Raw genomic sequence first — 23,647 nt, 5'->3', positions numbered from 1 at the left:
TTTTCTATCTAAAATGAAACTTGTTCAAAAATGATTTGTGCATTTTATTAGAATGTCGTTGGTCGTTGGAGTCCAATAGTAGTTTGTCTTGTTACGTTATATTTTTTTCTCTTTGATTTTTTTTTAGAAAAAACTATTATTCATATATATGCATGTAAATAAACATATTAATAATTATTATTTAATTTTTAAAAACATGTATATTTTAATTTTTTTACTATAATATATTTATTTTACCAAACGCTAAAACAACTTTTGTTATCAACAACTGTTTTATAAACAGTTTACCAAACACTTGTCAGTTTTTGAAAAAAAAAAAAAATAAATTTCAAAAACTGAATCTAAAAGAACATTTTTAAAAAACAAAGCTATGTCAAACGGGCCACTATTTCAATTTTCAATAACAATAAATTTAAGAATTCAATTCAAGTTGTCTTTCTAGTATATTGATCCTATATACACTACGTGTAAATTCCCCAGTAGCCGGATTGAGTGGAGAGAGAGAGATTCATTTTAAACTAATGATCTACCAAATAGCCAATTTAACTTGTTAGCTAATAGCCATGAATAGCCTCGCCGCACTTAGCTCTCGTTAAATTGATAATTTTGACACCGGTGGAGTCATCCTTCTATGACCGAAGTTCTCTGGTATTGTTCAACCAATACGGCAGGCAAGTTTATTAGAGTTTCTGATTCAGAGGTACTGTTGAACCGGTTTGCAATACCACTCTTTGACCTCCAATACCTTTCAGGGTATTCCCGGATATTAGCAACGATATACTCAAGTACCCAGTTCGGGTTTTTTTCTTCTTGTTTTTTTTTTGTTAGGCTTTTAGCTATTTTTTTTTATCAACCATAATCGAGTAAATTTTTTCTTCATTTTTCAAAACCAAAACCTGATCAGTACTGTTTTTATTTTTATTTTTTTTAATAGAACTGATAATAGAACTCACGACGCAATTTGTCACAAAAGCCGGTATATAGTAGCGGAATCTGTTTCATGTGTCTTAAAAGACGTCGCTGGTTTGAGTGTTTGCCTTTATAACTTTTTAAATCTCGTTATTAAATCAATCGACATTCTATCCGAATCCCAGCCCTATAAGTTATAACACTGGCCAAATATTCTGCACTGGAACATGATAACTCAGCTAAAGCAGTTTAGAAGTGAACCTGTTGGCAGGGTGTCAAAATTTATCGTCTGGTACGAATCCCCTTCGCAGCATTTCATCGTGGAAGCGAAACGCTGCCTTCAAGTTGTCCTGAGAAACATGTCCGTTGATCAACGAAGTGTACGTAAATCTATCGGGTTTCACGCCCTTTTCGATCATCCTCCGCAGCACTTGCTCCGCTTCTTGCATTTTTCCGAGCTTGCAGAACCCACTCTGGATCGCATTGTATGTGATCACGTCCGGAACCAGCCCTCGGCTTTCCATTTTTTCCACCGAGGCAAAAGCTCCGTCGTAATTCTCTTCTCTCACGTACCCGTTGATCAGCGTGTTGAACGTAATGCTGTCGGGAAAAACACCCCGAGAAACCATTCTAGCGATGAACTCGTCTGCCTTAGGAGAATCACCCGATCGGCAATACCCTTTGATGAGTGTGTTGCAAGTCACGAGAGTGGGCTTCAAACCCTCGTCGACCATCTGTTCCCACAGCCTGAGTGCCTCGGAGACGCGCCCGTGGCTGCAAAACCCGTTTATCAGAATGCCATAAGAGAAGTGGCTACGAGGTATCCCCCGAGACGCCATGTCACCCCAAAGCTCGACTGCTTTCACAAGCTCACCCGTCTTGCAAAACCCGTCCATGAGAGTGTTGTACGTTACGGCGTCGGGCTTCAGGTTTCTCTCAGTCATCGTCTCGAACAGACTCAGCGCTCGGCTCATATTCCTGTCCTTGCAGTACCCGTGGATGAGCGTGGTGAAGGTGAAGAAATCGGGATTGACGTCCCTTTCGACCATCTCGCTGAACAGCGATTCGGCCTCGGAGAGCATCGCTTCTCTGCACAAACCGTTGAGGATCGAATTGTATGTGACCACGTCCACGGTACACCCTTGATCCATCATCTCATCCCTCGTCCTTAGCGCCTCAGACATCATGCCCTTTTTACAGTACCCATCGATGATCATCGTGTAGACCACATTATCCGGGACGAAACCCGAGCTTTTGAGACGTTCGAGGTAGTCAACGGCCCGGTCAACAACCCCATTCCTAGCGAAAACGCCGATGAGCGCGCTGAAGCTGAACATGTCGGGACAAAAGCCTTTCTCCAACATCCCGTTAAAGATCTCCTCGGCCTCTGAAGTGCTGTTCTTTCTGCAGCTCGCGATGAGGAGCGCGTTGTACGTGGTCGTGTCGGGATTCAATCCGGCCCTCAACATCTCACCCAAAACACTGTTCGCTCTCTTCACTTTCCCGAGTTTGCACAGCCCGTTTATCATGGTGTTGTACGTGAAAAGTCCGGGCATCAACCCCTTGGCGGCCATGGAGTTCAATAGCCCGAAAGCTTCATCAAAGAGCCCTAAGCGACAATGAGCATTGATCAGCGTGTTATACGTCACAACGTCGGGGAAAATCCCCTTCTCTTCCATACCCGACAAGAACAGCTTAACCCCGTCGAGTTTTCCGTCTTTGCAAAACGCATTGACCATGATGTTAAGGGTGTAGATATTTACACCGACACCACTTCTGACAACCTCCACGTATACCTCCCAGGCCAAATCGACCCAACCGACCTTAACGAGTCCTCCGAGAAGACTGTTGCAAGCGTTCACGGAGACACTGAGATCTTTGCTCCTCAACGCCCTGAACGCCTCCGAACCCTCTCTCAGCTTCTTAGCCTGCACGTAAGTCCTGACCAGCAAATCAAGCACCAAGGGATTCAGGCCACAACTTGTGTGACTTGTGGAAGCCAAAGAGCCAACGATTTCAGGCCTCGAAACGCCGCTTCTCCTCACCAGCCTGAGCATCAAAGCCTGGGCATTGACGAGCCGCCGACCGCGCACTAAAACATGAATCATTGCACTCAGGGACTGGGAGGAATGCCTCATGTTCGGACATTGCCACAAAACTAAGTCCACAAACTTCAAGCCCAGATTGCAATTTTCACGGCAGTGAGTAAGAACTTCTACGACGACTAGTGGGTTTAATCGGAAGAGAAAGTTGGAGAGAGAGCTGGGATTACCTTGCTTGAGTCTCAGCAAAATCTTTTCGGCGAGGAAAGAGTCTGACGGCGAACCCGATGAGTCCGATTCACGGTGTAGTAGACTTTCGGCGGTCCCCGGAGCTTCGTTTTCATGGCTATAGCAACGCTTGGGAGAAGAGGAGAAGAGGAGAGCGCCGGAATACGACTTTCTTATACGTTTTGAAAAGGTAGCTACGGGCCGTGAGATGGGGTTCGTAGCCATTTCAAGAACATGAGCAAAAGAGTGAAAAAGAGTGCTGAGGGGCTTATGATGTTTCAGAGAGAATCACAAAACTGCGTTTCTAGCGGTTGCGCGGGCAGGGGCGATGGCGCGCAGTAACACAGGTGTTGGGGATTAGGGTGAGTGGAAAATTGGAAATACATTCTTTTTCTTTTCTTTTCTTTTTTAAATTAATAGCGGAAATGGTGATTAAAACCAAGATCGAAATACCGTTACCGTTCCCACCTTTCGAATTTACTGATAACCCCCGTACCGTAAAGGAATACCGGGGAAAGCGGGAAAAAAAAGAGGAACCGGTATCGTTGAACTTACCGTTACCGTAGATTAATACCGTCAAATACCGTATTTACCGAGGGGGAATTCAGAAACGAAATATACAAAAAAAACATACAAAATACGTAGGATAAAATTCATAAAATTAAAAATAGTGTAGACTATGAGAAAAGTATTGAGCGAAATATATTTTCTTCTCATTAACTGGAATTATTTATAGGGTACAAGTAGGTTAACTATTTCCTAAAATAAAGCAAACAAAGAATCGGTATAATTACAACCGAATATACAGCAATAAGGAACGAATAATACACTTTAAACTACTCCCTTAATATAGATACACCTAATATACTACCGAATAACATAGACTGTTTCAACACAGTATCAAATTACAAACACAACAAAAAGTAAGTTCAATAGTACAAACCAAAATGATAAAGTTCAACACAATCCACCAAATACTATAGTTCAACAAATTCAACAAAGGAGGAATACAAATGACTACTCAAAGCGACCGTATGCACCGGTCATACAGTAATCATACCAAGTCATATAATGAGCACATGCACAAAAGTACCTCTCCAAGTGATAGTCGTACTCATACTGAGATGAACCAACAGACATAGAGTAGATGGGATAACCTGGATATGGTCGCACCGTTTCGAGAGCGTGAGTTGATGCATAGGCGTCCTGGTTGTAACTGGAAGATCCGTCATCATAAGATGACTCTGTGCCTTGAGGATCAATTGATACCGATCCGAAGTTGTAGGACAAGTCATCAACGTCATTGCTAGACGTAAATGACATGACATCATTCATACCTCCGCCCTGACCTCCGCGCCCGTATCCTGAATAAAAAAGGCAGGGTGATGAAGACGATCAAAATCTTCTTGCGATGGTGCGTATCTAAGTTGAGCACCGCCGACATCACCAAATGAGGTGCCTCCAGCAGTAAAGGAACCCCCAGACCGATAGGAACCTCCATCACCTCCCCCTGATCCACCGTCACCTGCACCTCCACCTGCTCCGCTTGATCTACGGCTTGAACCTCCGCCATCTGAATCCGAACTGTCTCCGGATCCGCGTTGAGGTTGGACATCCTCGTTCAGCACTCGCTCCGGATCAACTCCATGCTCTCGAGCTGCTTCAGCTACTCCCGGATCCGGGTTCTGGTTGACGTCGTCCATGTGAACTTCGTCAATCCAGCGGAGCATTTCGTCGTCTCCCTCATTGTCATTCCCCGAGCGTTCGAAAGCTCGTTCGATGATATCCAAAGGATCCATCGGGTTGAGGTTGTTGTCGTGAATCCGAGTTGCTTCACGGAGCTGCAACTTCATGTTGTATGAGCAAAAAACAAGCTTCTCGAGTCTGCTGTACGCTAGACGGTTCCTTTGTTTTGTGTGGACGAGGGCAAATGTACTCCAATTCCTCTCACAAGCGGAGGCGGATGAAGTTTGTGACAAAATTCGAATGGCCAACGTTTGTAAAGTCGGGGGTCCAATTTTCATAAAGCTCCCACCACTCACCTGCAATCATGTGACATAAATCATATCATGTAATTTCTTACCATTCCATGACATAGTTAATGCATACAATTCATCTTACAAGCTTACTTGCACAAAGGGTGCCTCGTACCGAAACATCACTTCTTTGTGAGAAGTCCCCTCGAGCGTCTCGAAATGCGATTAACTGTACTTAGAAAATCAAATAAGACTCATATATTCATAATGTGATATAGCTTGTAACAATTTATAGTTTTATACCTCTCTCCCAAGAGTTGACCCATCAAGATCCGGATGCAAGAAGTCGAAAACCTTTGTGACAGCGGTCATGTGAGTATTGTTCATGGTTATATCCGGGTTAAACAGCAACTTTGGATTTAGGAGGAAAGCTGCAATGTGTAGTGGATGTTCCATTTGAGTACTCCATCTGTGGTTAATGATGTCGACAACCCATTTCTTCCCACTCATCGCTTCCAACTTCTTTTTCATCTCGTGGAAGACGTAGTATAGTAATCCCATCGTGGGATGCACCTCAGTTTCAACTAATCGAAGAGTGGTGTACATCGGCTCGAATATGGCACACACTTCGTCCACCGAATGGCAGAATCTGGGATTTAAACAAGTCTCAGATACGGATCTACCTGTAGGAGTTGCACTCAATTTGGAATCATCCCACCATTGACTACTGAACATCGTCCTCAACGCAGCTCTCTTCTCTCGGAGACTTCTGAGAGCTAGATAGTTCGTGGCAAATCTTGTTGCGCCGGGACCTGCAATATAATGACGGAGCAGCTGGTGGAGATTTTGCCGTAGAACCACTGCCGGGCCCCGACATCATCCGAGCCTCCCATTCCGTCTTAGCTGCCTCTTGCCTTGACCTCTTCATAACTGCTCGTAATTGCGCTTCGTAGTCTTCTTCTTCTGATTCTTCCACGCCAATATTTTTAGTGAATGTCTTGCGAAGCGTAGAATCCAACGACTGTTTGTTCTTCTTTTTTACGACATTGCCTTGAAGTAAAGCTTGCATCTCTGTTTTCACTTCAGGAGGGACTTTCTCACAGAATTTGAGACTCCTCGTTGGGTCTACATGGGCTAGGTGGTATTTCACTCTCGTGATGCCGCCACCTCTCATAATGTGCTCGCAAAATATGCACTGGTGGCCGCTACTTTTTCCGGGAATGGGTGTGCAATACTTCCTAGCTGGGTCGGGGGCCGACATTCTTGCAACTTGTAATCTACAAATTAACAAATAACATTTACAACATAATTCGGATTAATTATAAACATGAACACCAACTCTAAAATTAAAAAAAATTCATAACAATATACCATAAATCAATAAAATTAAAAACAAGTCACAAAATTTCTTCATAAATCAAGAAACAAGTTAACATAACCTTAATCACAAAATTACTTAATAATTCGGATTAAATCCAAAAAAATTACAAACATCAACACAAAAATTCTAAAATAAAAAACAAGTCACAAAATTTATTCATAAATCAATAAACAAGTTCATCATAACCTTAATCATCACTAACTAATCACAAAATTACCAAATAATTCGGATTAAATCCAAAAAAATTACAAACATCAACACAAAAATTCTAAAATTAAAAAAAGTCACAAAATTTCTTCATAAATCAATAAACAAGTTCATCATAACCTTAATCATCACTAACGAATCACAAAATTACCAAATAATTCGGATTAAATCCAAAAAAATTACAAACATCAACACAAAATTAAAATCAACACTACATCAATGCTCACAACTATCAATTTATACTTAATCTTCAAAAATTATCAAGAAATTTCAAGATTTAAACTCAAAATCATAAAAAAAAAAAAAAAAAAAAATTGGCCGGGATGCTCACGGGAAGTCGTTTACCGGGGGGATCTGGGCAGCTTTGGCCTTCGACGCATCGGGAAATGGGCGAGACAGCGGGATCCGACCGGGAAGCTGGAAAATTTGATCTGGGTCGCGCCGGGATTTGTTCTCGAGCTTACCGTCCAAATGTTGTTTTTTTTAGGTTAACCGGGTATTTATACCCGGTTTTGTTTTTTTTAAGCTGGACCGGACCGGGAAATGGGAACCGGGTTCCTACCCGGATCCCGGTCCGGTTCCCCCGGAACCACCGGAAAACTCCGGTTTTGGTGGTTCCGGTGCCGGGTAGCTTCAAAAAGGAGGAACCGGATCGGTTCCCTTCCGGTTCCCCCGGGATTTAAATCCTTGATTAAAACCAAGGATTTAAATGTCGTTACCATTACCGTTCCGAGGTTCAGAATTTACTGGTAACTGCTGGTATCGTAAAGGAATATCGGGGAAAGCTTGAAAAAAAAAATGAAACCGATACCGTTGAACTTACCATTACCATTGAGGAATACCGTCAAATACCGTATTTACCGAGAGGCATCCAGAAAAAAAAATGTACAACAAACATACAAAGTACGTAGGATAAAATTCATAAAATTAATAATAGTGCACAATGTTTCAATACATTACCAAATTATAAACACAACAAAAACTAAGTTCAATAGTACAAATCAAAATGATAAAGTTAAACACAATCCACCAAATACCATAGTTCAAATTCAACATAAAATGAATATAAAAGACTACTCTGGATAGCGACCGTATGCAGCGGTCATACAGTAATCATATCAACTCATGTAATGAGAATGTGCACGAAAGTACCTGTCCAAGTGATAATCGTACTCATATTGAGTTGCAGCAACATATACACAAACTATACTAACAATCATGAATCATATAACATATACACAAACTCTAACATATTCACAAACTCTAACATATTCCCACATCTAAACTAACATATTCCCGGATCTAAATGAAAATTTAAAATAATTCATAACAAATTCGGAATAAAACAATAATGGTTTTAAATAAATGATTTTAACCATAATCATCACAAACTAAAAATAAATTCAAAGATTAATTCGGATTAATAAAAAAAATTAGAAAACATGAACACAAAGTAGAAATTGAAAACAAGTCATAAGAATTTCGAAATAAATCAATAAACAAGTTCAACATAACCATAATCATCACTAACTAATAAAAAAAATACAAAATAATTCGGATTAATTAAAAAAAAACATGTTCACAACTACCAATTTATACTTAATCTTCAAGAATTATCAAGAAATTTCAAAAATTAAACTCAAAACCATCAAAAAACATTTTGACGTTGGGAAGCTCACCGGAACCTGTGTAAACCGGCTGGATCTGGAGATTTTTTTGCCTTCGTTGAGTCGGAAAGCGGACGGGATGGCGGGATTGCAGAGACTTTGAACTGTGGCGTGGTGGAAAATACAAGGTCCAAACCCGACGTTTTTTTGAGATATTTTTGGGGGAATCCGGATATTATACCCGGTTTTTAAGAAAAATAAAATTGAACCGGACCGGGAAGTTTGAACCGGGTTCCTGTCTGGTTCTCTGTCTGGTTCCCCCGAAATCACCGAAAAATTTCGGTTTTGTATGTTCCGGTGTCGGGGACATCAAAAAAAGGGGAACCGGACTGGTTCCCGTCCGGTTCCCCCGGGATTTAAATCCTTGATTAAACTAATGATGGCTTTGCTGCCGTAATTGTGTCACATCGTATTTGTAAAAATAATTGTAAGAACTAAATTCACACATTTATTAATCTTGTTTAAAGTTTAGATCCAAATTGACAGTTTATTTTTTTTCAAATCAATATCCGACTGAATTAAAATATTTAATGGTCGTATTAAATAATTTATTTAATTGTATTTACACATTCGGATTCAATTAATCGTGATTAAATTATAAAAAAAACATAGTTATAAGAGAAAAAAAAAGTCTTAACAAAATAAAAAAATATCTCAAATATAGTAGTCATAGGAAAATAAGACTTTCAAAATATATTCATCTTTCACAAAAATAAAAAAAGACATATGATTAGTTTTAGCCAATAGGATTACTTGAACCTTCGGATTGTACATCCTCATCATGTAACATAAAATCCAAAACGTCTTTCATGAAATCATCGACTTCTCCATTCGATCCTACATAAATTTTATAATTAGTTAAATATATCAAAACAAAAATAATTCAAGAATTATAAAACTAAAATGATAAAATAAAATTAAAAAACTCAATTACCAGAAAACCAATCACGAGTGCAAACCAATGTCCCAACCGTGCTAGGTATAAGTCTGCTATGATATGCATCCAAAACTCTACCGTCGGTACTAAACGAAGATTCTGAAGCAACAATTGAAACGAGAACGACTAATACACCACAAACCATTGTCGCAATGATAGGATATCGACATTCATTTAACTTCCAATAAGCGAAGATGTCTAACTCGATGTTCATATCCATTTTTGGCTCTTCTAAATAAAGTTCAAATTGAGTTTTGGAGAAAGTTCAAATTGAGTTTTTTGTCACAAGTAAATTTAGAGGGAGACATCTCATCAAACTCCGATATTAAATAATCAAACAAAATTAAGATAAATTTCATAAAGAAAAAAAATAGTATATATAACTAAGTTAAAGACTATTAAAAATAAAATAATAATTTTTCACATACCTTTAAGATTTCATCGAAAAATTGCCTCATTTGCCACCAATTTCATAATATTTTCCCACTTTCCACCAAAAGACTAATTTGGCCAAAAATGCCACCATCTATGTTGACATCAAATAGTGAAGGGCAAAAATAGATGTCAACATTGTTGACATAGATGGTGGTATTTTGGGTCAAATTAGTCTTTTGGTGGAAAGTGGGAAAATGTTATAAAATTGATGACAAATGAGGCAATTTCTCTTTCATCAATTGGCTCAACTTGATCGTTATCCTTTTTTTTACTCTTATCAGAAAGTGATGGTGGTAAACACTTCTTTGATCTCTCAATATACTCTTCAAAGACAGAAAGTGGTGGTGGTAAACACCTCTTTGCATGAACTCCAAAGAATCATTTCCATAACGCTTTCTATAATTGTAATCAACAAATTGGAGCTTGTATTGGGGATATAATACGCAAGCAATGGACAAAGTAGGATGGAAGTCGGACCAATACTTTTGAAACTTGGATCCACATTTGAGTTTCCATAGTCTTTAAGTATTCATTGCCACGACTTTGTCTATACATATTGTTGAATATGCACACAACATTGCCAAATAGATGGAAAATACAAGTAAGAAGTAGGATATTTAGTACTCGAAAACTTGAGGGCAGCCTCGTAGAACAACTTCAAAAAATATCGGATCTTTCCAACTTTCTCCCACTCCTCATCCAAAGGACAATGCTTGTAGTTTGAATCGATCAAGTGTAAATGTTGAAAGACACAACGATAATGTGTAGCACTCTCGATCATGAGATAAGTGGAGTTTCATCTAGTTGGCACATCTTGATTTTAACCCTTTTGTATAACCCCCATAGAAACAAACATCACACACTCCAAGAATTTGTCTTTTCTAGTCTGAGATCCTTTGAAATACTTAACACTATCACGAATCTTACTAATGGAGCTATCAATTTGTTTCAAACCATCGTGCACAGTTAGATTAAGGATGTGAGCACATCGCATGTGGAACAAGCCACCATCGAAAACGAGATCGAATTCATCTACAATTGACTCATCAACAAGTCAACATAAACATCATTCAAAGAGGCGTTATCTAATGTAACACTAAAAAAAATTTCCTCGAGTCTCCAATCACTAAAAAATCATAAAGTTTCTCAGACAACGCAATACCAGTGTGAGGTGGTGGCATATAACTAAAATTCAGGATGCGCTTTTTCCATTTTCAATCTTTTCTAGCACCCTCTTGAGTTGGAGTTTCTCTTTATGGTACGATTTTATAATATCAGCCTTTGCAGTGTTTCTGAAACTAAATGAATATCAGGATGCAAATATTGACATATTTCTCTTATTCCTCCACATTTCACAAAGGAAAAGGATCGTTCATATATAATTATGGTTGATATAATCAATTCACGAAAATTCTCATGATTAAATTTACCTCTACTGATTGTCAAAGCTCCACAGCTTTTAGTCGACAACATTTGATCACTATCGTCACTAGACCTTCATAGACATTCTTCAAGATGAAGGCACACATATTGCCTCGCATCTACTGCATTTGGTATTTCGTCCTCTTTCTTTTTGCACTAACTTCCTCAATCGATACATCGACACTTTGTTCAACTAATTCAGAATTATAATCCATTTGAAATCTGTCAATCACATTGCAAGTTATTAGTAAGAAAAATGATTCTGGAATAGTCCATTCTACATAGTGCTGAAGCATATTTACACATCTATTTCAACGATGCATCTATACATCTACATCTTAATAGTCCACACACACACACACACACACACACACGCACACGCACACGCACACGCACACGCACACGCACACGCACAATAAAGGAGTCTATTTATACATTTCAATTCTTTCTCTCAATGCTTTATACTAATGCATATTTGAATGAAGTAGTCAATTTATATTCTCCACACACACACATATATATATATATATATATATATATATATATATATATATATAACCATATTTTAATCAATTTAAACAGATTCAAACTTAGTATAAGGCAAAAATAAGTGCAAGCCTTAAATACGGACGGTCAATAATGTGTCGATGGTCTAAAAAATCGAAAATTGCGACGGAAATAATGTGAAAACATGAGTAAAAAAATTCACGGAAATTACGGTGGCCGACGGAAATTGAAATAAAACACAAAAATGCTGACGGAAATAGTGTTGTATTTATAATTCTTATTTTCTTATTAAATATTAAACAAATTGAATGACAACTAATTAATTATATGTATATAGTAATGGGTTAATGTCTTTTGAACCTGCTATACACTTAAGGACATATCTTTATGTCAGATGTAGCATGCAGGATTTTGCTGCATTTTTTTTTTGTCTATTCTTCTTATTCGCTTCTTCTTGACATCCACGCCTCTTTTTCCCTTTTGCTTTTAAACTGAAACAATGGCCACAACTATCTAAAAAAATGGCCAAACACCGTCTTTACGTTGGAAAATCGTCAGATGTCGGTGAAATTATGATAATTTTGAAGATAATTTCTGCGAAATAATGGCAAAACCACAGGAGTCGACATTTTTGCGACATGTTGCCGACAAAACAATGAAATTTCGGCGATAGTTTGCGGGTGAAACGAAGAACATGCATAAATGAGTCTGATACCCTCTGAAAAGCGTAATTTTGTTGACAAAATGGCGCAATTCCCCGGCATTTTAAAGTTTAAACCCTGAGTGCAAGCACTATACAGTGTAGAAAGGCTGATACAAATTTAGAGAATCCACCCAACAAAAAAGTGAGAACGAGATCGACATGTTGAGAAATCAGGTGGTATCAAACACGAAAAAATGATCTTATATCATTTATGGGAAGTCACAAGTTAGTATCAAACACGAACAATCAATCTGATACCAATTGTTGAGATGACAGGTTGGTGAATATCGGACCGGAACGATCGCTCCGGTGCCATTTGATGGATAAATTACTTCCCTAGGGTTTATTACAGTTCCCATGTATTGAACGCGAACAATCGTTTGAATACTTCTTAGTGGCTAATCAATCTCTCAACCTTTACAAGATTTTTACTAGTGCGGAATAGAAGAATACATGAACAATTGCTAATCTTTAACGTAAACAATAATTATCAGGATACTCAAAATCAGTCAAGAACAACAGATCTAATATTAGGCAGACATAATCAACACAGTACCATAAGAGGACTTAGATACATACCTTTTGGCTCAGCTACAGATCCTCAATGCTCCTAGCTTTAGGATCTCCTTGCTTCTCAGATTCCTTCGCGTCTCCTTGCTCTTTGGATCTTCAGATCTCCAAGCTCTCAGACTCCTCGGCGACTCCTTGCTCTTTGGATCTTCGGATCTCCAAGCTCTTGGATTTCTTGGTTGCTCGTCGGTTAATCCATACCTCAATCTTCCACGGCGTAATCTCTGGAAGGACAGAGGCCAAGGTGTGCGCCAATTCTTTACTTATTAATTACTCCAGCAGGTGTCGAAATAATTCTTTCTTTTTTTGGGAAGTGGTATGAACGAATTTTCCAACTCCGGGAGAGACGAAAAACGCCCACACCTAGGGGAGAGGGGCTGCCGAATTCCAAGAGTGGAATAGGCTTCAGTTCAGTGATTTTTACACTACCTCAAGCCCTCTATTTATAGTTTTCTAGCTACCCAAAATAGAATATGCACTTTCCTTATTTCCTTTGATCTTATTCTAATTAATGTGGTATATTTATTCTATGAATAGAAAAAAAAAAGATTTTGTAGATGCTTTAATAAATAAAATATTCAGCTCATATCTGATATTTATTTACTCTTCACTTTAGAATATATTAATCATGTAGTTGATTAATATGGAATATCTTAGAATATATTAATCAGGTAGTTGATTAATATGGAATATCTTCATGATATTCTTAATAAATAACATCATTAATATATTATTTATTTCTCACAATAAAAGATAGTATTCTATAAATAGGATGTCACAATAGGATGTACTATTTTTCAATTGATAAAGCTGAGAATATCTCCATGATACCTCATAAATATTTATTACATTAAATACTCATCAAATCGGATCATATTTAATATATAATATTTATTTCTTATTTGAGAAAAGCCATAATCCTATTGGGCTTTGATCAAACAAATCAATATTTTACTCGTTGTTATGAGCGTCCATTGATATAGTCAGTTCATGAGCTCAATCCCCCAGGTTCAAATCGTATCGAGAAAGGTCAATTATTCATTTTATACCTTTCTTGATACATATGAGCCCTAAGAATCGTTGATTCCCCAGCGAAAGATTCTTTTGTACGTACTTACTACGAAAGTGCGCACAATCAATCGGTTATGGAATCAACCCTTAGGTGAATGAACATTAACCTTCTTTCAGGATGGCTAGATTATGTCTCTTTGAATAATTTTCCTCTCAGATCATATCCCAAATTCCCAAGACATAAGTATTTAGGCATCTTCAAGTAGCTATTAACGAATGAGTCAAAGAACCCGGTGATACAATCTAAAAGCTCTTGACCACTTCAGGATTTAGATTAAGTCTCACTGTGACAATCGTAGATACCTCGGTTAGTGTGTCGTAACGGTTCTTAAATAACACATCAACTAAAGCATGTCCATGTCGTACACATTTTAAATGTGTAAAATGGTCCCTCCAAGTGATCAATTTTTCACTTGTGTTCCACATATGTGATTTTAGATCCAGCTATCCAGGCATGGATCAATAATTCGACCATGTTTTAGCTCACCGCCAGAACTTAGATGCCCATCATGTAATTCATTTTAATACTGAGGATATTGATGATATTTATTATTGATTCTAACTATAAAACATCTCACTAATCAATAACGCTAATAAAGTAAACTTCTTATTATACTCAATAATAATTCATGTTTATTTTATTATCTTCAGTGGGCAATATTCCTAATACGACAGAGGTGCGAAACGAGAACAACGACGAGCGAACAAGAACAACGCATGGTGTGGGTCGAGAGCAATGGCGGTGAAAGAGAGACCTGAAACGGGCAGTGCTCGAAAGAGAGACCAAACATATATATATATATATATATATATATATATATATATATATATCATTTCGTGAAGTCAAGCCAGAAAAGAAGAAATGGAAAACACGAGAAAACTTATGAATTTGTTATTCGGAGTGACAATCTTGATGATGATTTCGAACCCTAAAAGAAACCTCCAATTCATTTTTGGACCCTGAAAGAAAACTCCCAATTTAGATTTCGAACCTCCCCAATCGGCCTCCACTCCTTCTTCGTTTTGATTCTCAGTCCTCTCTCTCTCTCTCTCTCGCGATTTTTTTTCCCTTCCTCTTCTCTTTTGCGTGTGTTTTTGTTATGGTTTTCTCTTTCTTTATTATTATAATTTTTTTTGCTGGAATCTCTTTCTTTTATTTGAGTCAACATGTATAACAAAATAAAAAAAAAATTAGATTGAAATATCAATGTGAAAAAGGGATGGAAATTAATGGAGGGTAAAATAAAATAAAATAAAAACAATTATATTGAAATTTTATTGTTATAAATGGAGGGAATGTTATAGAGGGATATCAAATCTCAATATTAATCTACAAATTTATAGTTACATGAAATAATAATAGAAGTTTATAATTGCATGAAATAATAATAGTTTCTTAATTAGGATTAATTTTGTATCTTATTTACTATTATATGTTATAATTTATATTTAAAATTCAATCTTATATATTTTTATATTAAAAATTGGCGTCTTTGTTTTGGATAAAAATTAAAAATTGAATTTGAAATTTTTTTTTTGAGGTAATAAGACATTTTAGTGTAATTGAAATCAAATAAAATGAAAACTATAATATACAATGGTTATTTATCGTAAATTGTGATTGTTCAATATGATCCAATGACACTTGTTATGAGAACACCACTTGTGACGATCCGGTTTTCCGGACCGTCATACTAAGCTTAATTCTTTTACTTAGAAAAAAAATAGTGGATAATTTTTTTTAACATCATTTCATTTATTTATAAAGTTTAGACTTTAAAATAAAAACAACTTTGAAAATAATCAACATTTGAAAATCTTACAAAAACATTATTTGAATATATGAGAAATACTTAATTCGGAATTCCAAACTAAAGTAGATGGTTGGAATATTCAACGGAAATAAAGCCATAAAAATTCAACTTCAGATTTGCAAAACAAATTAAACTTGGAAAGTATCTTAGGCATAAAAATCTCAAACCGAGTGTTTAGAAAATTTCGTGGCGGAAGTCTTTTAAATAAGCGAGCGGAACCACAACCCAACCCCTTAGCCATCGAACGCCGCTGATCCCCCCCAATTCACTTGTTGCTTACATACAATACAGACGAATACACATAAAATGAACTAACGCTCAGCGAGAATAACTGTAACTCACAAAAAGATGAGTAATGCAATGCATGAACCAATTATTAGTGTTTTAAAATCTAACGGTGTCATGGTCTTTCTTATCATAAATCTTATCATATTTTATTCGGGGTTCCCCTAGAGTAGTCGTACCAATTTCAATGTACACTTTGGAAACGAACTACGAGGCTACGATCTCCCATAGTTCGCACCATCTAATAAACATATCATATGAGAAAACTCCCTTTATGAGCCCGTAGGTCGGCTCGAGAGAATTCTCTTAATACCTCTGTAGTTCGATGCGGTACAACTCTCTTACTTATCTTATCACTTGATTATTTGCGTTACATACAAAGATGACATATGACATAAACGTAAATAAAATATGCTAATAATTAGAACATGTTATGCCAAAGTTGCACTAAACCCATACATAAACTCATCATAACAAGACATAACAAAATAATCCAAATTCACTCAATAACACATACATGCATATAAGAAATATCACACAATCAAACATATACCACATATTAACCAATTCAGATCACACACTCATCGTAATTAATTTTAAACTAATCCGTATTGTAGTGAGATTATTCTCACCTTGATTCGGAAACGTGCGACTTTAAACTATCGAACGATTGGAAAAGCTATTCGGCTCGGGACCTATTCGAACGGATAGGAATTAGGTTCTTATAAGACACTTCTACACATAACAAAGTTTCTGAAAAAGAAAAAACGGAGAAGGAATAGGGAAGTCAAAAGACGAAAATACCCTTCGTCCTCGGGTTCTGAGAAAAAATTAATTTCAGAGAAAAATTCCGGAAAAATTCCAGAGACTAGAAAACATAAATTTGAACATATTAGTCCTCAGTGATAAGACCAAAATCGGAGTTTAAGCTGATAAAAACAAAAATATCAAAGTATAAAATGATAAAAAGGGTATTAGAGAAAAGTGAAATAATCTGCATATCGGTTTGAAAATATTTCTTTTATACATAAAAACACATTCAAAATTCATATAAATTTTATCATATATCAACGACGTACCAAAATATTTTATATAAAAAAATTCATATAAAAATATGTTTCGTACGTACTTTAATTAAATACAAAACTTCGCTGTTTGAAAAAGAAATAAAATTTTTGTGCAGTGACCGTAAAAGATTTTTGAAATAAAAGCCGTTCATGTAAAATTATGATATATCACATCTTAAGTATTTATGTATAAAAATAACAGATTAAAAAAAATTCTAACTAATTAAATCGAAACGTTTTTCTTATTTCTCCGAATTTTTTGTAAAATCAAAACATGTGTAACTCAATATTTTCATAAATGAAAAAGATAACTACTGTACCATATAAGCATCAAAATAACGGAGAAAGGAATTATTTTCAAAAATTACCTTGAGAGAGATGACAACTTCTAAGGCCTTCAAATATAAACCATAAAGAAACTATATCCTGTGTTTTGGAAGAAAAAGGAATGTGGAGAACTATGAGTGTGCGTAACAAGGAGAGAGCAAAATAGCACTCATCTAGATATTTTTTTTTAAACAAAAATAAAATCAATTAATCGTTCTAGATATTTTAGTAATTGCCTTGTATGAAATTTGCTACCTTATGCATGATTTATGTTCAATTCTAATGCTTGACAAAGATTAGGTTGTTGTGCTTTTGTTTTGGATTACTAAAATACATTCCTAGGCTAGAGATAGCTAGGCTGTTTTAGACTCGTGTGTGTACTCTTGTTGTGAATGCTTGCCGTGCTTTTTAGGAGTTGAGATCGAGAGATAAAACTCCGACATTGGGTTTAGGTTGCTAGATGCTCGAGAGATATTTAGTGATACGATTAGCGTGAGTACGAGTAGTAATATATGAACAACAATAATCGTGCGTAATTTCCGTGAATCCGAACCGTAGATTGAACTCGTGAAATCATAGTCTTCCGTCTTCATAATCGTAAAACCGTTCTTTAGTTTTGTTATTTATTTTATTTACTTATTAGATAATTTTGTGACAAACCTTCTATCATTATTTTTCGGTTCTCATTCAAACTTGTGAATCTTGAATCTTCAATTTAGCTAGTCCTTGTGGGATCGACTCGTTCTTACGATTTATTACTATTGCGACCACGTGCACTTGTGTGTGCGAGAAAATTCGCAATAAGTTTTTGGCACCGTTGTCGGGGACTAGTTTTAAATTGGGATTCATTTCATAAGTTTTTATTTGAACTTTTATTTTTATTTTTGTCTAACGTGTGTTCGTTCTCTTATTTCATGGGCCATTTCGAAAACCAACGATGAATTACAATTGGCAGACGTACCAAACGCCGGAGAATGAGCACCACTACATGGAGGCATGGGATGATCAATTGTGCAACGCGTGGGGATCACCACAATATCATCAACAATACTACGCCCCACAGCCACAACAACATGAGCTCCAACACCAATCCTCGGAGTACCACGACATGGAAGAGTGGGATAGTCAACACAATTACTCATATGACTACCCTCACTACTCCCCCCATCCTCAAGATGACAACTCCAAACTCAGAGCGTTGTTGCAAGCCGGGATTGATTGGATGTCCGCGCTCTCAAATAGGCAAGAGGATTTCATTGCAAGCCAAGAGGCCTTCATTGCTCAACAAGAGGAAGCCATATCAAGCTTCGTGGAGAAGAAAAACCTCATGGTTGCCTTCGAGGAAGACGAGGAGGAGGAGATGGATGCGCTAGGTGAAGACGAAGAGAGCGAGGCGGATCCTCCACCGACAAACCCACCGCCCACTTCACCACCGCCAATCCTCTCTCCCACAAAGGAGAAATGCCCGCAACGTCTCCTTGACGTTGTGACTTCATCGCCGACACTTGAGAAGCATGGTCTCCCCGTCCTTCATGCCATAAGCTTCAAGCTCCCTCAAGGAGATCTTCCTTGGAATCTGCAAATTCCTTGGCGCTTATCAATTTCGGTGGCAAGAAAACGCAGAGAAACTACCACAAATGAGAGCCAACCCATGTGCCTCATTCCGCCAAGCATGAACAAATCCGTGGCGATCTCCATCGACCCCATTCGTCCACCTCCACCACCTCCTTGGAGACGAAGGAAGACACCGTCGTGGAGGAAAAAGATGAGCCCATCACCGCCTCCATGGAGAAAGAAAAGGCGCGATCCGACGCCTCCACAGCCGCCGAGTTATCCATGCTCGGAGAACCATCATGCTATCTCGCTTATTCCTACATGGGTTAATCAATGGACGAGGCCTCCCGAGCGAAATTGGAAGATGAGGAAAAAGAAGATCCTCCACGTTAAGTAAAAAGGTCGCGAGTTGGGGCGATCACCACCCCCGCAAGGTAAGTCTTTTATCCCCGTTTTTCAAGGTCTATATTGAGGACAATGTAGCATCCTAAGTTTTGGGGGGAATTTTTTTCTTGACTTGCGGGAACTTTTGGTTGTTTGTTTTTAGATTTGTTTTATGTGTTAGGTAGAACTAAGTGCTTGCTTGCTTTGATTGATTCATATGTGTTTGCCAAGGATGTTGATAATCTTAAGCCTTAGATTTTGGAGTCTAACCTATGAACTACCTTGTGTGAAAGAAGTTGTTGAGCTCTATTGTTGCCATACTAGACCCAAACAATGCATGTCTCGAAGCTTAAGAAACTTTGAAGAGTAGTCTAGCCGATCGTTTGAAAGAGAACACCGAACACACTAGAACCCTATCCGATCCCTAATCGAAGCGAAATTGAGTGCACATTGATCTAGCAAGGATGATTTAGGCATTAGGAATAGCCCGTCAAGCCAAAAAAGCCAACCCATAATTGTTTATCTTTTAGAACCCACTCACAAAAGACCAAACAATATCCATTCTCGATACTTAGTTAGAAAAAGCCGAGCCGATTATTTGAAAATCCCACAAAGAACCCCATTGACTTTAGCGACTCTTGAGTCACATTGTTGAGTGAATTCTTTCTATTTTATGACATGCTCTCCGACTCGTCTCTACATATTATATTGTCCACTAGACACACCACGCCGGTGATTATTTATATTGTTATGTACCGAAAAAAAAGAAAAAAAATCTGAAAAAATAGAAGGAAAAAAAAAAGAAAAAAAGTGTTTATTTATTTCATATATTTTTATTTTGGCGTGGTGTTCTATGTTTTTGTTTTAGAGACTTGTCGCTTGTTGTTGTTGAGTCGAAGTTTGGGGGAAAAACACGGGAAATAAAAACACTAAGTAAAACGTTCTCGTTGGGCGAAATTTGATGCCAAGAACGTAGGGATGGGTGAGTGAGTGAACTTCATGTGAGGGTTGTATTTTTGGGTGAGATTTGAGTCGCTAAAGTTGATGTTTAAGCCACTAAAATTTCCATTCCATACCTTTGACCTTACCTTGAACATTACAAGCCTTTTAAGACCTCATTGACGAGCTAGATATGATGTGTGCACATTAGTGGAGATCAAGGGAGAAGAGTGGGCATATGGGTGTGTCGAATCGAAACAAATTCCTATTCACTTTCGATTTTTATGTTCTCTCGATGGAGGTTGAAAAGGCTACGAGACTTGGTGCCCGAAAGCTCACAAGACGGGTAAGCATTGCAAACGGTCTAAGGTAACATGAGCTCTTATGATTTCTATCTCATTTGGTAGTTGGTTTGAACATTAAAATTGTGGGTTTCCGGGTTTATGTAAGTCTATAGATTTTAATTGAGGCAAACACGAGTTGATTGAGTATTGCAAGCACTAAGTTTTACCTGTTTTGTTTTGATAACTTCTTTTGTGTGCCTTTGTTCTATTTGTTACTTGAGGACAAGTAACGGTTTAAGTTTGGGGGGATTTGATAGGTGCGTTTATTACGCATAAAACTCCTATTTCCCGGACTAAAAATTAACGAGTCCTCAAGTGTTTTTGATAGTTTTTGTGTGTTTATGAGTGATTTTCAGGTTTAAGAGGTCAATTGGGTCTTGAGGAGGTTATTACCGCATCATGTGACGATTCCGAACAATTTCAAGGAGATTCATACACATTTGGACAACTTGGAGCGAAACAAGGAACGACGTCCTCTTCGGCAGGATTTTGGAATTTTTAAATGATGATTTTGGATAATCCACTTCCAGAATTGGATAGAGCTCCCTCTTAGCTTTCCAATTCATGTTTATTTGCAGAAATCGGACGTCGGAGCTAGGAGTTACGACCGTTTAAAAAACGGTGTGCAGCGAATCGGAAGCGCGCGGCGCGCGGAAAAAAGCTCGCGCCGCGCGGACAAAAATTTCGCCTTTTTGCCTCCAGAGTCGTACGCGCGAACCGCGCAAAGCTGAAAAAATGGTCTGCGCGCCGCGCGGTCCCGAAATCAGCTTTTTCCAATGTTGAGTTTCTGAGCGGATTTTGGCCATTGGATCAAAATGAAAGGTCCATATGGCTCCGAAAATGACTTCATTCAGCCTTAAAAACACAAATACAATCATACTAAGGCATGCAAGGCTTTGAAGATATCATCTGATCTCATCTTTGAGAGAGAGTATTTTTCTTTTCTCTTCATTTTTCCTTAGAGTTTCTCTTGGTTTTGCTTTGGAGAAGAAGGACATCGGAGTGTCATCTCACCGGAATTCGTCCAGCCACCACCACAACAGTTTTATCCTCTTCCTCTATCTCTTGAACTTCATTTATTTATGAAGATTATGTTGGTTTCATTGTTCTTGGTTTATGTTTGCTTTGTTCTTCGTATCACCATGAACTAAGCCTCCATAAGGCTATGGTGTAGCGAGTTCTTGACGGTTATGGATTCCTAATGCTAGATTGATTTTATTGTTGTTGTTCCTGTCATGTTTCTTAGTTCAAATCCATGCTTAATGCCTTGTATGAAATTAGCTACCTTATGCATGTTTTATGTTCAATTCTAATGCTTGACAAAGATTAGGTTGTTGTGCTTTTGTTTTGGATTACTAAAATACATTCCTAGGCTAGAGATAGCTAGGCTGTTTTAGACTCATGTGTGTACTCTTGTTGTGAATGCTTGCCGTGCTTTTTAGGAGTTGAGATCGAGAGATAAAACTCCGGCATTGGGTTTAGGTTGCTAGATGCTCGAGAGATATTTAGTGATACGATTAGCGTGAGTACGAGTAGTAATATATGAACAACAATAATCGTGCGTAATTTCCTTGAATCCGAACCGTAGATTGAACTCGTGAAATCATAGTCTTCCGTCTTCATAATCGTAAAACCGTTCTTTAGTTTTGTTATTTATTTTATTTACTTATTAGATAATTTTGTGACAAACCTTCTATCATTATTTTTGGGTTCTCATTCAAACTTGTGAATCTTGAATCTTCAGTTTAGCTAGTCCTCGTGGGATCGACTCGTTCTTACGATTTATTACTATTGCGACCACGTGCACTTGTCGTTCTTACGATTTATTACTATTGCGACCACGTGCACTTGCGTGTCAGAAAATTCGCAATAAGAACTTCAGTTGCGATCCCATAGACTTTTGCACACACCTCCAGAAGTTAGAAGTGAAACAACCGTCACGATCTAAGATGATGGACAAAGGAACGCCATGCAGTCTCACTACGTTATTAACGTATGGTTCAGCCAACTTCTCCACGGAGTACGTGACTTTCATTGGTATAAATCTGGCAGATTTGGTCAAACGATCCACCACTACCCATATAGCATCATAACACTCAATTGTCTTAGGTAACCCAACCACAAAGTCCATCGTGATTTGTTCCCACTTCCATTCAAGAACCTCGATTGGTTGTAATTCTCCAGTTGGTCGTTGATGTTCGGCCTTCATTTTCTGGCATGTAAGGCATTTACTGACAAACTTTGCTACGTCGCCCTTCATTCCATTCCACCAGAAGTGTTCTCGAAGGCCTTGATACATCTTCGTGGAACCTGGGTGGACTGAATATGGAGTCTCATGTGCTTCGGTCAAAATCTGTCTTCGTAACTCATTTTCGTTGGGTTCTCCGCAAGAGAAAATTTAGACTCCTGACCTTCCAGTGCATTGTCCTTCATCCTTGACATTTCAGGACCACGTCTTTGTGCTTCTTTGATTCTCTCGAACAGATCTGATTTTAAGGTCATGTTGGCTAATCCCCGAGTGACAATTTCAACTTCCAAGTTGTTGATTTCGTCCATAAGCTGAGGAGATAATGCATGCATCATCGATAGCCTAGCCTCATCTTTCCTACTTAACGCATCATCTACCACGTTCGCCTTACCAAGATGGTAATGGATACCACAATCGTAATCCTTAACCAATTCTAGCCACCTTCTTTGTCTCATGTTCAACTCTTTCTGAGTGAAAATGTACTTTAAGCTCTTATGATCGGTAAATATCTCAACCGGAACACCATACAAGTAGTGTCTCCAAATCTTGAGGGCAAACACCACTGCGGCTAACTCCAAATCTTAAGCCACGACTTTGCCGTTTTGCATTAACACAGCACCAAGACCTGTC

At 37.9% G+C, this 23,647-nt stretch overlaps 1 protein-coding gene across 2 annotated transcripts; it reads right to left on the bottom strand.

The window, feature by feature from the left end:
* Positions 1 to 355: 355 nt before the first annotated feature.
* On the bottom strand, positions 356 to 3,527 carry LOC149380858 (Tetratricopeptide repeat (TPR)-like superfamily protein). 2 transcript variants are annotated; one of them, XM_089601853.1, is made up of 2 exons: positions 3,182 to 3,233; positions 356 to 3,080 (listed from the first exon to the last, which is right to left on the bottom strand). In XM_089601853.1, exon 2 carries the CDS (start codon positions 3,045 to 3,047, stop codon positions 1,185 to 1,187), a length of 1,863 nt encoding a protein of 620 aa, XP_089457979.1. In that variant the 5' UTR covers positions 3,048 to 3,080; positions 3,182 to 3,233; the 3' UTR covers positions 356 to 1,184. The 2 variants fall into 2 exon arrangements, with proteins under 2 accessions (XP_089457979.1, XP_089457978.1); XM_089601852.1 differs by having other exon boundaries at positions 356 to 3,527.
* Between the last annotated feature and the right edge of the window lie 20,120 nt (positions 3,528 to 23,647).

The sequence above is a fragment of the Urtica dioica genome, chromosome 11 (genome assembly GCF_054948205.1).
Source record: "Urtica dioica subsp. dioica isolate 48M chromosome 11, U.dioica_male_clone48M_v1_H2, whole genome shotgun sequence".
Lineage (NCBI taxonomy): Eukaryota > Viridiplantae > Streptophyta > Magnoliopsida > Rosales > Urticaceae > Urtica > Urtica dioica.
Note: the sequence above shows the minus strand (reverse complement) of the source record. Positions and strands in the feature narration are given on the sequence as shown.